The sequence below is a fragment of the Ovis canadensis genome, chromosome 1 (genome assembly GCF_042477335.2).
Source record: "Ovis canadensis isolate MfBH-ARS-UI-01 breed Bighorn chromosome 1, ARS-UI_OviCan_v2, whole genome shotgun sequence".
NCBI classification, from domain to species: domain Eukaryota; kingdom Metazoa; phylum Chordata; class Mammalia; order Artiodactyla; family Bovidae; genus Ovis; species Ovis canadensis.
Window position 1 is genome coordinate 123,860,807 of NC_091245.1, and position 14,343 is coordinate 123,875,149.

Genomic DNA, 14,343 nt, shown 5'->3' on the forward strand with positions numbered 1-14,343 from the left:
CCCATCTATTTGCCATGAAGTGATGGGACTGGATGCCATGATCTTAGTTTTCTGAAAGTGAAAGTGAAGTCGCTCAGTTGTGTCCAACTCTTGGCAACCCCATGGACTGTAGCCTGCCAGGATCCTCTGTCCATGGGATTTTCCAACCAAGAATACTGGAGTGGGTTGCCATTTCCTTCTCCAGGAGATCTTTCCAACCCAGGGATTGAACACAGGTCTCCCTCATTGTAGGCAGACATTTTACCATCTGAGCCACCAGGGAATGTTGAGCTTTAAGCTAACTTTTTCACTCTCCTCTTTCACTTTTATAAGAGGCTCTTTAGTTCTTCACTTTCTGCTTTAAGTGTGGTGTCATCTACATATCTGAGGTTATTGATATTTTTCCTAGCAATCTTGATTACAGCTTTTGCTTCATCCAGTCCAGTATTTCTCATGATATACTCTGCATGTGAGTTAAATAAGCAGGGTGACAATGTACAGTCTTGACATACTTTCCTGATTTGGAACCAGTCTGTTGTTGGAACCAGTCTGATGTGGGTCCTCAGAAGTTTCCAAATTTAGCCTTTATATTCTCTGCCAAAAATGCATTCCTTTTCCTTTGGGATAGTGGTAGGGTGACCATTACTAGGTTCCCAGATTCCTTCATTCAACAAGCGCTTAGTAAACCAGAGTGGAATTTGAGCCCAATCCCAAGTGAGGGTGCGAAGTGGACGCCCAAAATTCCAGGGTAACAACAGGGAAGTTCATCCTTTTTTGGTTGAGGAAACTGAGGCAGGGGGAGATTAAGTGGTTGATTCAAGGAAATGTGTGAATTGGAGTGGCAAAATTGATATTTGAACCCAGGCAGTCTCATGGAATCCTGTTGGGAGTGCAGAGGAAAGGACAAACTGAGGGACTGGGGAGTAGGGGGTTAGTTCTGTCAACAAGTTCTGCCAAGTTTTCCTGGAGAGAGTAACAAAAATAGCTTTGCTCTAAGCACTTTGCAGCTATTGTCTAATAAAAGTCTTACAAGCCTATAAAAGACATGATGTGACTATAACCATTTCACAGATGGAGAAACGGAGACACAAACTGATTAAACTGTTCAGGGTTTTAAAGCCAGCAAGTGCCAGAGCTGGGACCTGAATCTGGGTAATCTGAACCTCGACTATCAGGGCAGCCACTGCCATGGGTTCCTATTCAAATGGCTTCTGAGCTCTGCTGTAAAAAGTGAATGGGACTCAGTTTATATGGATCAACCGGAAAGAACTCTAAAAGCAGACGGGTGGGAAAGAAAACCAGCAACTTGTTGAAACTGGCGTTTTTTTAGTTGCCAGGTTGAATGTGGCAAGGCTGGGTTCAGTGGGAATTGATGCTGGAGTGACAAAGTGGAGCAGGTACCAGCGGCTGTAGACCTGAAATGCTGGTAAATATTGGGCATTTCTCCTATTCCCCCAAAGTGAAGTTGGCTGCTAACCATCTGTGTTGGCTCCATACTTTAGGTGATGATAATAAAATGTACTTAATTAGGGGAACCTAGATATTTTCCCCCTTAATTTGTTTTTCTGTGTCAAAGATAAAAAAAGCTTGACATCAGTTGAAGTGTAAAGGATGGACTTTATTCAGTAACTATCACAATAGGGAAGAGAACCCAGCATAAACCAAGCTCGGTTTGTACAGAGGTAACTGAACATTTTAAAAGGAGAAGGAGGGGGACTTCCCTGATCTGATCGCTGGACCAGAAACTAGGATCTCACTTGCCTTCGGGGAACTGAGCCCACGTGCTGCAGAAAGCGGAGTCTGTGTGCCTCAACAAAGACCCAGCGCAGCCAAAATTTAAAAAAAAAAAAAAAAAAGATAAGGGGTTGGACAGCAGCTACTTGAGCAGAGTCTGGTGGAAATTCATAAAAAGTGAAGGGGACTGGGTCAACCACGTCTGAGTCTGTCAATAGACACTTACCTGGAGGAGAAACAAAGTTCAGCCTTTATGACTGGAGGCAGTGGTGCAAGTTAAAGCTGTTACCTCCTTGAATGCTAGCGTATCAAAGAGACAAGGCAGTTCTGGGTGGTAAATGATTTATACCTCAAAGGAGGAGAAAAAGGATTTATAATCGAAAGGTTTCTAAAGTAAATGCTCTAGCAGGGATTCAGGGCTGATTTGTCTACCACCAGGTTTTGGCCTGAACAAATAGTACATTCTCCTGGCTCCTCCTCAAGTTTTCCTAGGCAGGCACCTTAAAGCAGGCCAGGATCTCCTTAGGGATGCAGGTAGTGTTTGTTCAAGTCTCTTAGTATGAGGAGGTAGATTATATCTTTTGTGCCAAGAATCTGCAAGGTTTTTAGGCCAAGGTTGAGGTCATTTCAAGAAGAAGGTTCAAAGGAGCCTGACCAGGGTTTGGTCAAGGAGGTAAATTTGGTCAGTCAGTAGAAACCTTGGATTCCTGTCTGGATCCAGATCCAAAGCTGAGATTTTGTTGCCCGAGTTGCTGCTCTGGTTGTTCAGTTGCTCAGGCATGTCCAACTCTCTGTGACCCCATGGACTGCAGCACGCCAGGCTTCCCTGTCCTTCACTACTTCCTGGAGTTTGCTCAAACTCATGTCCATTGAATCAGTGATGCTATCCATCTGCTGCTCTGGGCATGTTGATTAAAATGTTCTGGAAACTTCCCTGACAGTCCAGTGGTTAAGAATATGCCTTCCAAACTACTCTCTTCTTTTGTAAATGTTTAACAATTTTTCATAATAAAACTAAAAAAGAAAAAGAATCTCCCTTCCAATGAGGGGACATGGATTTGATCGGGGAACTGGTCAGGGAACTAAGATCCCACATGCCGCAGGGCAACTAAGCTTGCATGCCACAAATAAGACTGAATGCAACCAAAATAAATAAGCAAATTAATTAATTAAAAAAAATTCTGTGTGGTTCAGCATTTCTGGGTTTCTCATCTAAGGAGAGAAACTACTCTTGCCATAAATGCTCTTGGAATATGGGTGGCTTTCCTCAACAGTGTATTTAATGCTTCTGTTAGCACAATCGCATGCTTGTTATTAGGAAACAGACATACTGTACTTCACTCTAAAGAGACAAATCTTGTAATCCATATAAGATGCTGAAGAAGGACTCCTCTTTTCAATTTTGTCTCAGTGCTCTGAGACTTGAGGCTTTGTTCACAATGCCCTGTCTCTGCTGAGTAGACGGGGAGCTGGGGAAGGAGCAGAGTATAAGCAAGGGGGCATGAACTTCATGAGGCTACACCCTATATATCTGTCTTGCTGTTGACTTTCCCCTCTCAGCTGCTCTCTCCACCTTAACCCGAGTTAGGCAGGCCCTCTGTCCTGGCTCCTCACACTTTGTGTTGGTCTCCATTATAACCCTGTCATTGTTATGTCATCAGGATGTTCTGACTCCCTCTCTGTGTCTGCCTCCCTCTCTGCTGAGTGAGTTTCTCCAGCTCAGGGAATCACATTCATCTGTATACTCCTGGTCTGGGCCATTGACCCAGAAAGTGAAAGTGAAAGTCACTCAGTCATATCCGACTCTATGTGACCGCATGTGCTATACAACCCATGGAATTCTCCAGGCAAGAATGCTGGAGTGGGTAGCCTTTCCCTTCTCCAGGGGATCTTTCCAACCCAGGGATTGAATGCAGTTCTTCTGCATGGCAGGCAGATTCTTTACCAGCTGAGCCACAAGGGAAGCCATTGACCCAAGTAGACAGATAATAAATGGTACTTGATTGAATTAAGGAATGAAGTCACCGAACCTGTGAACTGGAGTTGCCTATCCATAAATGAAATGGTCTGACAAGGATTCTGTGATCTCCAAGGTGCCCTTTGGCCCTGACATTCTATAATATCATGACCCCCATGGTCAAAATATTAAGTAGTTACCGTCTAGCTCTTCAATAGACCTCAGCAATTCAGCCACTTTCCATACATTCATGAAAATAGATTTCTTGAAACATAAAATAAGTAATTGTAACCAAGAAAATAAATTGAGTGAAAAGAATGAGTGGTTTATTAGGCAGCATTTTCACATATTATTTTTTTTTTCTATAATAACAAGAACTTTTAGGTTAGTCTTCTGTAAAATTTAAAATGTTAATTAAAAATATCTTTTTGTTATACTCAGTAGTTCCTAAAGATTCTATTTATCTGATGTGGACTCTGCCTTATGAAATGTTGGTTCTGTCTTCCGACTTCCAAATAAGCTCAATGCCAAGGAAGCAATACACATAAAGGAAACCTGTGGTTCTGTTCATTTGTCACTTCAGACTCTATATTCATGAATTAATAAATAAATGCTCCTACTTCAATCTAGTGAGCAAGTGATAGATTTTTGAACCTCCGTTTCTGAATAATACACCTTGGCTACTTATAAATTGAATCAGTCAAACATACAGAATAATATTTCACAAGGGAGACTATTCAATGATTTGTTAATTTCTCCTTTCTATCCCCACTGCCACTGCCCAGGCACATTACTTCAAGTTTGGTTTTATTTTCACTATTGACATTGATTAAAATGACACTGACATTGCACAGAAAGGAAAAGAGGTCTTTGACATAAATTATTGCTCCACAGAGCAAATGTGAAGCATGAGCTTGAAACGTCCTCTTAGCTGATCAACTACGGGATCTCGATGAAAATTATCAACAGAGAGTGAGGAACTTAGAGTCTTCGAAGCATGACAACTTGGATTGACTCCATAGAACCAGCATCTCTTCCTATTTGCGTATCAGACGTTGACTCCATGCCTCCACCTCTGATCAAGGAGACATCGTGAGCACCACTGCACCTGTGTTCTCATGGATGGTGGCCCTTGATTCTTCTAGGTTCACAATTTGACTTCTGTACTTCCCTTGCCAGTCCTCCACAATGTACTGATGGTATGGGTCATTGGAGTGCTCTCGTCTCTTGGATTTCACTGTGCTCACCAGGATGGCTACAATGATGAAAGAGAACATTCCAATCATCACCATAAGGTACAAGATGACATAGTAGAAGTTCTCAGCATCAACCTTGGCTTGCAGGGCCTCTTGCTCAACCGTTGTGTTCCTGCGCCAGTTTTCCATGTAAGTGATAAAAACCCTTTTGAAGACATATTCCAGTGTCTGTGTCAGATTGGATAGAGTTGGCATATTTCTGTCCTGCTGCAATTTAAATAAAATAGGTTAACAAGTTTAAGAAAATGAATTCTTTCTCTATTTGGCTGCCTTAAGGAATGGAGGGAGGGGCAGACAAGGTTGGAGGGGGTAGTAATATTATTTCTTCTTTACATGGCTGGTGATTAAGTGTATATTTTATTATTCTTTAAATTTCGCATGTTTTATGCAGCAGTTTTTCATGCACAGTATCAGACCACCTGACCTGCCTCTTGAGAAATCTGTGTGCAGGTCAGGAAGCAAGAGTTAGAACTGGACATGGAACAACAGACTGGTTCCAAATAGGAAAAGGAGTACATCAAGGCTGTATATTGTCACCCTGCTTGTTTAACTTCCATGCAGAGTACACCAGGAGAAACGCTGGACTGGAAGAAACACAAGCTGGAATCAAGAGTGCTGGGAGAAATATCAATAACCTCAGATATGCAGATGACACCACCCTTATGGCAGAAAGTGAAGAGGAACTAAAAAGCCTCTTGATGAAAGTGAAAGAGGAGAGCGAAAAAGTTAGCTTAAAGCTCAACATTCAGAAAATGAAGATCATGGCATCCAGTCCCATCACTTCATGGGAAATAGATGGGGAAACAGTGGAAACAGTGTCAGATTTTATTTTTTTGGGCCCCAAAATCCCTGCAGATGGTGATTGCAGCCATGAAATAAAAAAAAAAAACGCTTACTGCTTGGAAGAAAAGTTATGACCAACCTAGTTAGCATATTCAAAAGCAGAGACATTACTTTGCCAACATAGTCTAGTCAAGGCTATGGTTTTTCCAGTGGTCATGTATGGATGTGAGCGTTGGACTGTGAAGAAAGCTGAGCACCGAAGAAATGATGCTTTTGAACTGTGGTGTTGGAGAAGACTCTTGAGAGTCCCTTGGACTGCAAGGAGATCAGCCCTGGGATTTCTTTGGAGGGAATGATGCTAAAGCTGAAACTCCAGTACTTTGGCCACCACATGGGAAGAGTTGACTCATTGGAAAAGACTCTGATGCTGGGAGGGATTGGGGGCAGGAGGAGAAGGGGACGACAGAGGATGAGATGGCTGGATGGCATCACCAACTTGATGGACACGAGTCTGAGTGAACTCTGGGAGTTGGTGATGGACAGGGAGGCCTGGCGTGCTGCAATTCATGGGGTCGCAAAGAGTCGGACACAACTGAGCGACTGAACTGAACTGAACTGAACTGAACTGACTGATCTTACAATAAAAGTATCATAAGCACATAATAGTTACAGAGCACATAAAACTATATGTATTATGTTTGCATATTATTTACATTTGCATATGTAAATAATATATGTAGAAGAAAATGAAAAAAGCCTGGAAATAAATTAGCTTAAAGTGTTAACATGGATGGTATACTCAGATTTTTTTTTCTTCCTTATATTTTTATTACCTTCAAATTTTTCGTCGATTGCCTTTGATCCATTACTTTGTTTCTAAATAGTTGGGTCACCTCACAATAGCTAGCACAATGCCTTATTCATAATAGATATTCCACAGACATTAGCTGAAGGAAGCAATGACTGATGTATGTTCTGTGTTCTTAGAGAATTATGGGGCAGAAGTTTGCAAGGGCCATGGACAGACATTGTGATGCCCTCCGTTTCCTATGTGCAGGCTGTGATTTAGTCCAGGTATCCCTAAGGTATGAGTATGTCCTTCCGTATTTGAAAGAAGCACTTTTGTTAAGTGATACAAAGAACAACTTGAGAGATCACTCATATTTCGCAACTCCATCCTTGTCCCCACTACCCGGCCACCAGCGTCTCTCACCTGGCAGACACAGTGCAATGCGATACAACCCTCCCTAAAACCGCCTCCCCGGGGTCACATCTGCCTATCTCTGCCCAGTCAATGTGCTCTTTTTAAGAGGAAAATGGGAGCATATTGTTCCCTTGTTTTGAAAACATGCAATACCTTCCTGTTGTTCTCAAAGTAAAATCCTCCTTCCTGGCCTGGCCAGGCCAGCCCCTAACCACATCCCCAATTATTCTTCCCTTATGGCAGCTGGTCTTACTGGCCTGGCCTGCTTCTTCCAGGTCAGTATACACTGTTCTGCATCAGGACATTTGCACATTCTATTCCCTCAGCCGGGAATACTTTTCCCCATCTCTTCCCTCTGTTACCTCCTCAACCTCTGGGGCTCAGCTTAGCTGCTGCTTCTGAGAAAATATCCCTGGTCCTGCTCTCAGCCATTCTCCCCTCCCCCAGTTCTCTCCAATGGTGTCTTTTGTTGTTGTTTTGTTGTTGTTTTAGTTGCTAAGTCAGGTCCAACTCTTTTGTGACTCCATGGAGCCTGCCCGGCTCCTCTGTCCTTGGGATTCTCCAGGGAAGAATACTGGAGTGGGTTACCACTTCCTTCTCCAGGGGATCTTCCCAACCCAGGTATCGAACCCGCATCTCCTGCATTAGCAGACGAGTTCTTTACCACTGAGCCACCAGGTAAGCCCAGTGTCTTTGTACTTTTCTTCAAAGCGCTCTCTCCAATATGTGGTAATTACGTGTATATGTCACTCTGTGTATGTGTGTGATTATTGGCTTGTGGTCTCATCTTTCCCATCAGTCACCATGCCTCTGAGGGCAGGGCTCACATCGCCTCTGTTTACCCTGGTTTAGCGAACATTGGCACAGAGCCTGGCACACACTGGGCGCACAGTGGATATTTGATGAATAAATGAATGTGCCAGGTATGTGCCGGCACTGGAAATGCAGCAAGAGCAAATATGAGAATTCTACCTGTGGAGCCTGAATGTTGTGGGAGAGATGGAAACAAAGGAGCATGCAAGGTGCAAAGCGTTGTAACAGGTGTGAACAGAGAGGGTCAAAGAGAAATTTAACAAAGACATAAGATGGCCCTGAGGTACTCGTCATGCACAGTCTGTGGGGTCCCAAAGAGTTGGACTTGGCTGAGCGACTGAATAGCAACTCGCCAAGCACATTTTCCAAGCAATGTGACAGAGGCATGCTTGTCCCCCTTAAAATAGCAGTTCACTGTTTAAGAGCATAGCTGGATTGACTTTAACTGGACTCAAGACATCATCATCACTAGCTTCTTCAGCCTTGAAGAGCCCAGGTCTACTCATCTGGGGGACCTCACATGTGTCTTATGCATCAACAGACCACCAGCCCTTCCCGTGTTCTCCAGGGCTCACCTCACAAACGTGATGGAGCCCAACCACTCCACCCACCGGTGTTCTCACCCTCTCGTCCTTCCAACCCTTTCCCACAGCTTCAGCCAATAAAGAAAACTGATTTCCCAGTGTATACATCCCCCGCCACACCCTCTAGAGAGAATTCAGTTTCCTTCAGTTAAGTCAAATAGAAAAATGGTTGGAACATAGAGACACTGGGGGGAAAAAATCAGCAAAACAAACAAAAATCCCAGAAGACTAAGTTTACAAAATAAAAAGACTGGTTGGTGGGTGATGAGAGATGTTTAGTCTGGGAGAAGACCCTGAGCGACTGTGGAGTAGGACACAACTGCGAAGGGGAAGATGGGACCTCTTCTAGACAGAGAACTGGATCCCCTTCATGTTTTGTTGTGTGTGTGTGTGTGTGTTTTTTCTGTCAAGATGAACTATTCTAGTTGTTTCTACTCACTGAAGTGCTGTTCTGTGATGTGGCTCCAGCATGCCCTGGGCCACCTGAGGCCCACCTTGGAGGCCCACGTAGGATCTGGGTTCCCCCAGAGAGGTGGTCACATTACAAGCTCCTCCGTGCACTGAGCTCGTTGGCCTACCAGCCTTCCATGAGTCTCCTTTGTGGGCTGTCTCTGTGCCTGTAATTCCTGTATCCTCCAGGTGGAGGCAGTAGAGTCCCAGTGTCACATGGAAGGGATAGTAGAGTTGGTCATGCTCACTGCCAACACTGTTCTGTGAATGTTTTCACCAAAGCAACTCCTAAGCTCTTCACTACCTATGAACACTCTGGGCCAGAGCCTGACTCATAAGAAGAGTTCAGTCATTAGCCCCCTGTTCCTTCAGGGCTCCGAGGGGACATAGCGGTCACAGGAGAGGCGTGTTTTGATGTTTAGCAAGGCCATCCAGGATGGGGTGCCTCAAGGGAAGCCCCAGTTGTTCATGTTGGAATGAGGATAGGGCGCTTTGAATCTTGAGGGGAGGGTCACTGCAGAGGAAGGAAGAAATACAGCTCCACTAGAGGAGGGAGCCGGAGAAGGCAATGGCTCCCCACTCCAGTACTCTTGCCTGGGAAATCCCATGGACGGAGGAGCCTCATAGGCTACAGTCCATGGGGTCGCTGAGTAGGACATGACTGAGGGACTTCACTTTGCACTTTCATGCATTGGAGAAGGAAATGGCAACCCACTCCAGTGTTCTTGCCTGGAGAGTCCCAGGGACGGGGGAGCCTGGTGGGCTGCCATCTATGGGGTCGCACAGATTCGGACACAACTGATGCGACTTAGCAGCAGCAGCAGCCACAGAGGAGGGAGCTGAGTGTCTCCAGATTCACACATTTTATTTTGTTTTGTTTTTCTAAGACGTATTTAGTCTGGGGCTGTGGTGGGTCTTTGCAGCTGCACATGACTTTCCCTAGCTGCAATGAGTGGGGGTTGCCCTTCAGTGTGATGCTCAGGCTGCTACTGCGGGGGCTTCTCTTGTTGCAGAGCATGGGCTCAAGGTGAATGTGCTGCAGTCGTTGCAGCATGTCGGCTCAGTGGTTTCACCTTGTGGGCTCTAGAGCGCTGGCTCAGTAAGTTGTGGCCGATGGGCTTTAGTTGCTCCACAGCATGTGGATCTTCTTGGACCAGGGATCAAACCGGTGTCCCTTGCATTGCAAGATGGATTCTTAACCACTGGACCACCAGGAAAGGCCAAGATTCACACATGGTGAAAGGTGGTTTGCTCTTGTCGTTTCAGGAACCTAGCTCAGTGGTCACCCCAACACAAGCGTTTCCCTAAGCTCCTCGTCATGTTTACTTGCTTGCTTAGTTTAAATTTCCTGTTTATTGTGTGCTATTCACAGGATGATCAAAACCTCTCTAAAATGTAGACAGTTACCTCCTTCTCCAGGGGGCAGTGATCAAGACCATCCCCAATAAAAGAAATGCAAAAAGGCAAAATGGTTGTCTGAGGAGGCCTTACAAATAGCTGTGAAAAGAAGAGAAGTGAAACGCAAAGGAGAAAAGGAAAGATATAAACATTTAAATGCAGAGTTCCAAAGAACAGCAAGGAGAGATAAGAAAGCCTTCTTCAGTGATCAATGCAAAGAAACAGGAAAACAATACAATGGGTAAGACTAGAGATCTCGTCAAGAAAATTAGAGATATCAAGAGAACATTGCATGCAAAGATGGGCTCAATAAAGGACAGAAATGGTATGGACCTAACAGAAGCAGAAGATATTAAGAAGAGGTGGCAAGAAGACACAGAAGAACTAGGGGAAAAAAAAGATCTTCACGACCCAGATAATCATGATGGTGCGATCACTCACCTAGAGCCAGACATCCTGAAATTCAAAGTCAAAAGTGGGCCTTAGGAAGCATCACTACGAACAAAGCTAGTGGAGGTGATGGAATTCCAGTGGAGCTATTTCAAATGCTGAAAGATGATGCCGTGAAAGTGCTGCACTCAATATGTCTGCAAATTTGGAAAACTCAGCAATGGCCACAGGACTGGAAAAGGACAGTTTTCATTCCAATCCCAAAGAAAGGCAATGCAAAAGAATGCTCAAACTACTACACAATTGCACTCATCTCACACATTAGCAAAGTAATCCTCAGAATTCTCCAAGCCAGGCTTTCACAGTACATGAACTGAGAACTTCCAGATGTTTAAGCTGTATTTAGAAAAGGCAGAAGAACCAGAGATCAAATTGCCAACATTTGTTGGAACATCGAAAAAGCAAGAGAGTTCCAGAAAAACATCTATTTCTGCTTTATTGACTATGCCAAAGCCTTTGACTTTGTGGATCACAACAAACTGTGGAAAATTCTTCAAGAGTGGGAATACTAGACCACCTGACCTGCCTCCTGATAAATCTGTATACAGGTCAAGAAGTAACAGTTAGAACTGGACATGGAACAACAGACTGGTTCCAAATCAGGAAAGGAGTACGTCAAGGCTATATATTGTCACCTTGCTTATTTAACTTATATGAAGAGTACATCAGGAGAAATGCTGGACTGGATGAAGCACAAGCTAGAATCAAGATTGCCAGGAGAAATATCAATAACCTCAGATACACATATGACACCACCCTTATGGCAGAAAGTGAAGAAGAACTAAAGAGCATCTTGATGAAAGTGAAAGAAGAGAGTGAAAAAGTTGGCTTAAAGCTCAGCATTCAGAAAACTAAGATCATGGCATCCAGTCCCATCACTTCATGGGAAATAGATGGGGAAACAGTGGAAACAGTGACAGACTTTATTTTTGGGGGCTCCAAAATCACTGCAGATGGTGACTGCAGCCATGAAATTAAAAGATGCTCCTTGGAAGAAAAGCTATGACCAACCTAGACAGCAAAGCAGACACATTACTTGGCCAACAAAGGTCTGTCTAGTCAAAGCTATGGTTTTTCCTGTGGTCATGTATGGATGTAAGAGTTGAACTATAAAGAAAGCTGAGTGCCAAAGAATTGATACTTTTGAACTGTGGTGTTGGAGAAGACATCTTGAGAGTCCCTTGGACTGCAAAGAGATCCAACCAGTCCATCCTAAAGGAAATCAGTCCTGAATATTCATTGGAAGGACTGATGTTGAAGCTGAAACTCCAATACTTTAGCCACCTGATGCGAAGGGCTGACTCATTGGAAAAGACCCTGATGCTGGGAAAGATTGAGGGCAGGAGGAGAAGGGAATGACAGAGGATGAGCTGGTTGGATGGCATCACTGCCTCGATGGAGATGAGTTTGGGTAAACTCCGGGAGTTGGTGATGGACAGGGAGGCCTGGCGTGCTGCAGTCCACGGGGCTGCAAAGAGTCAGACATGGCTGAGCAACTGAACTGAATTGAACCTGTTTTACAAACGAGGAAACTGATGTTTAGAGAATGAATCCTTTGATTCCAAAAGACATGAGAGCAGAGCTGCTGGAGGGCAGGGATCGTTATATGCATCTCTGAATCCCGGGACCTGCACAGGGGTTGTTGGGTGAAGTGAAAGTCAATCATGTCCAACTCTTGGCGACTCCGTGGACTGTAGCCCGCCAGGCTCCGCTGCCCGTGGCATTCTCCAGACAAGAATACTGCAGTGGGTTGCTATTGCCCTTCTCCAAGGAATCTTCCCAACCAGGGATGAACGCAGGTCTCCTGCACTGCAGGCAGATTCTTTATCATGTGAGCCCCCAGGGAAGCCCAGGTTTGGTGGGGAGCTGACTTTTATTACTGGTTTGTTGAATGAATGAACATTCCTACCCTGTGTTCTGCAGATTTCAACTGGAAACTACAACAGTTATTCTTAACTTATTTGTGGGAGGGGCGGGATAGGGAAGGTCCCCAGATTCCTTGAAAAACAATTGAAAAATATGACTATTTTCCCCCAGAAAAGTATATGTATGCAGATACGAAGCTCTACATTCACTTTTGGGGGACTCCTGGGCCCCTGAAACCCAACAAAGAATCTCTGCCACAAAGTATCTTTGAAATGAAGGAGTTCAGAGATCCCCTGGAGTTGGCTTTGTTTCTGGGTGTGGATGAAGCTGCATTGACTGCCTCTTAGAGCTAATACTACTGATTATTTGTTCAGCTCTTTTATATGGACAGAGGCCATTGACAAGCAGATCAGGAAGTGCTTTTTAAGCACAGAGCTGAAAAGGGCCTCTGGGAAAAAATGCCTCAGTGCTGACCCCTGGCCAGACTGACAAATTTAAGGCCAAGGAGTATTCACTATTCAGAAGCTGTTGCGTAAGACATGGCTGGGCAACTCACCGTCTGTCCCATACCCACAGGCAAAAACCAAATCATGGTGTGTGAAAGCTGTTTCACTGATGGACATTCTGCTGAAACAAACAGATTAACATCTCTGATACCCAGAATAACTATTTAACTGATAGACGTTGACCGCATTTAGTATGAACAGTTTTTCCTACTCTAAGTAGAATACCATAATAGGCATTCACCTTAGGAAGGAATGGAGAGGCCACTATTATTTACGTCCTGTTGAACCATTTGAAGTTGCCGTTTATAGAGGTTAAAAATGGTCAAATATTGGCAAGGTCATATAATTTAATACAAATGGGTCTACACTATCAGGCATTCTTAATAGATGGTTCTTGCTCAGTCAAATAAAGGATGGGTCCCTAGAGATTCTTGGGGCTTGCCTGCTGCTTTGGGGAGTAGAGTAACTATAGCCTGAGACAAGCTCGAACCCCCCATCCAAGGTCACAGTGCTGAGTCTCAAAACCCAACTCACCCAGGCTGGCACCCAGCCCCTACTTTGTCCTAGCAGAGGTCACGAAGTCCAGAAACTCTCTGTTTACATCGCCTGCAACCGGTCAGCTCACTGGACAAAAAGAAATGAGACCAAGATCCAAGCTTGACTCCACACACATCAGTGGGTTGAGCCCTATCTTCAGGATACACAATAACCCCTAAAACTGTCACACAATGAAGGTGTCAAAGGCTTAGTGGTGTCTGACTCTTTGTGACCCCATAGGCTGTAGCCCACTAGGCTCCTCTGTCCATGGGATTTTCCAGGCAAGAATACTGGAGTGGGTTGCCATTCCCTTCTCCAGGGGATCTTCCCGACCCAGGGATTGAGCCCAGGTCTCTTATACGTCAGGCAGATTCTGTACTGTCTGAGTCACCAGGGGAGCCCCTGTCATAAATGTGCATAATTCATGACAAAGACAAAGGGACACTATGAGGAAAGCAACATGCCCTTGATTCTCAAACCCAAAGCTCTCTTTCCTACAAAGACTGTGGCTCACTAGTATCATCCGGAGCTACAAAAGGCAGCAGTCTTTACCTTTTGTAACAGGAATAGAAAAAGACGAGTATCTGCATTTACCATGAAACTTCCATTTAGAAAATTAAATATTCAGGGACTTCCCTGGTGGTCTAGTGGCTAAGACTCCACCCTCTCAGTGCAGAGGGCCCACGTTCATTTCCTGGTCAGGGAACTAGATCCCACATATGACAACTAAGACCTGGTGCAATTAGTTAAATAAAATATTTAAAACAATAAAGAAATACACCTTCAAAGTGCCCGGGCAAAGGCAACTACAGAAGAAACAACTACA

General features: G+C 44.4%; 1 protein-coding gene across 1 annotated transcript; it reads right to left on the reverse strand.

Annotated features, from left to right (window-relative positions):
- Window positions 1-4,749: 4,749 nt before the first annotated feature.
- On the reverse strand, window positions 4,750-5,121 carry KCNE2 (potassium voltage-gated channel subfamily E regulatory subunit 2). The gene has a single exon (XM_069572196.1). The coding sequence runs from the start codon at window positions 5,119-5,121 to the stop codon at window positions 4,750-4,752; it is 372 nt and encodes a 123-aa protein (XP_069428297.1).
- Between the last annotated feature and the right edge of the window lie 9,222 nt (window positions 5,122-14,343).

Coding starts and splice junctions, on each gene's coding strand:
- KCNE2 (XM_069572196.1), bottom strand. CDS start 5,121: ATGCCAACTCTATCCAATCTGACACAGACACTGGAATATGTCTTCAAA.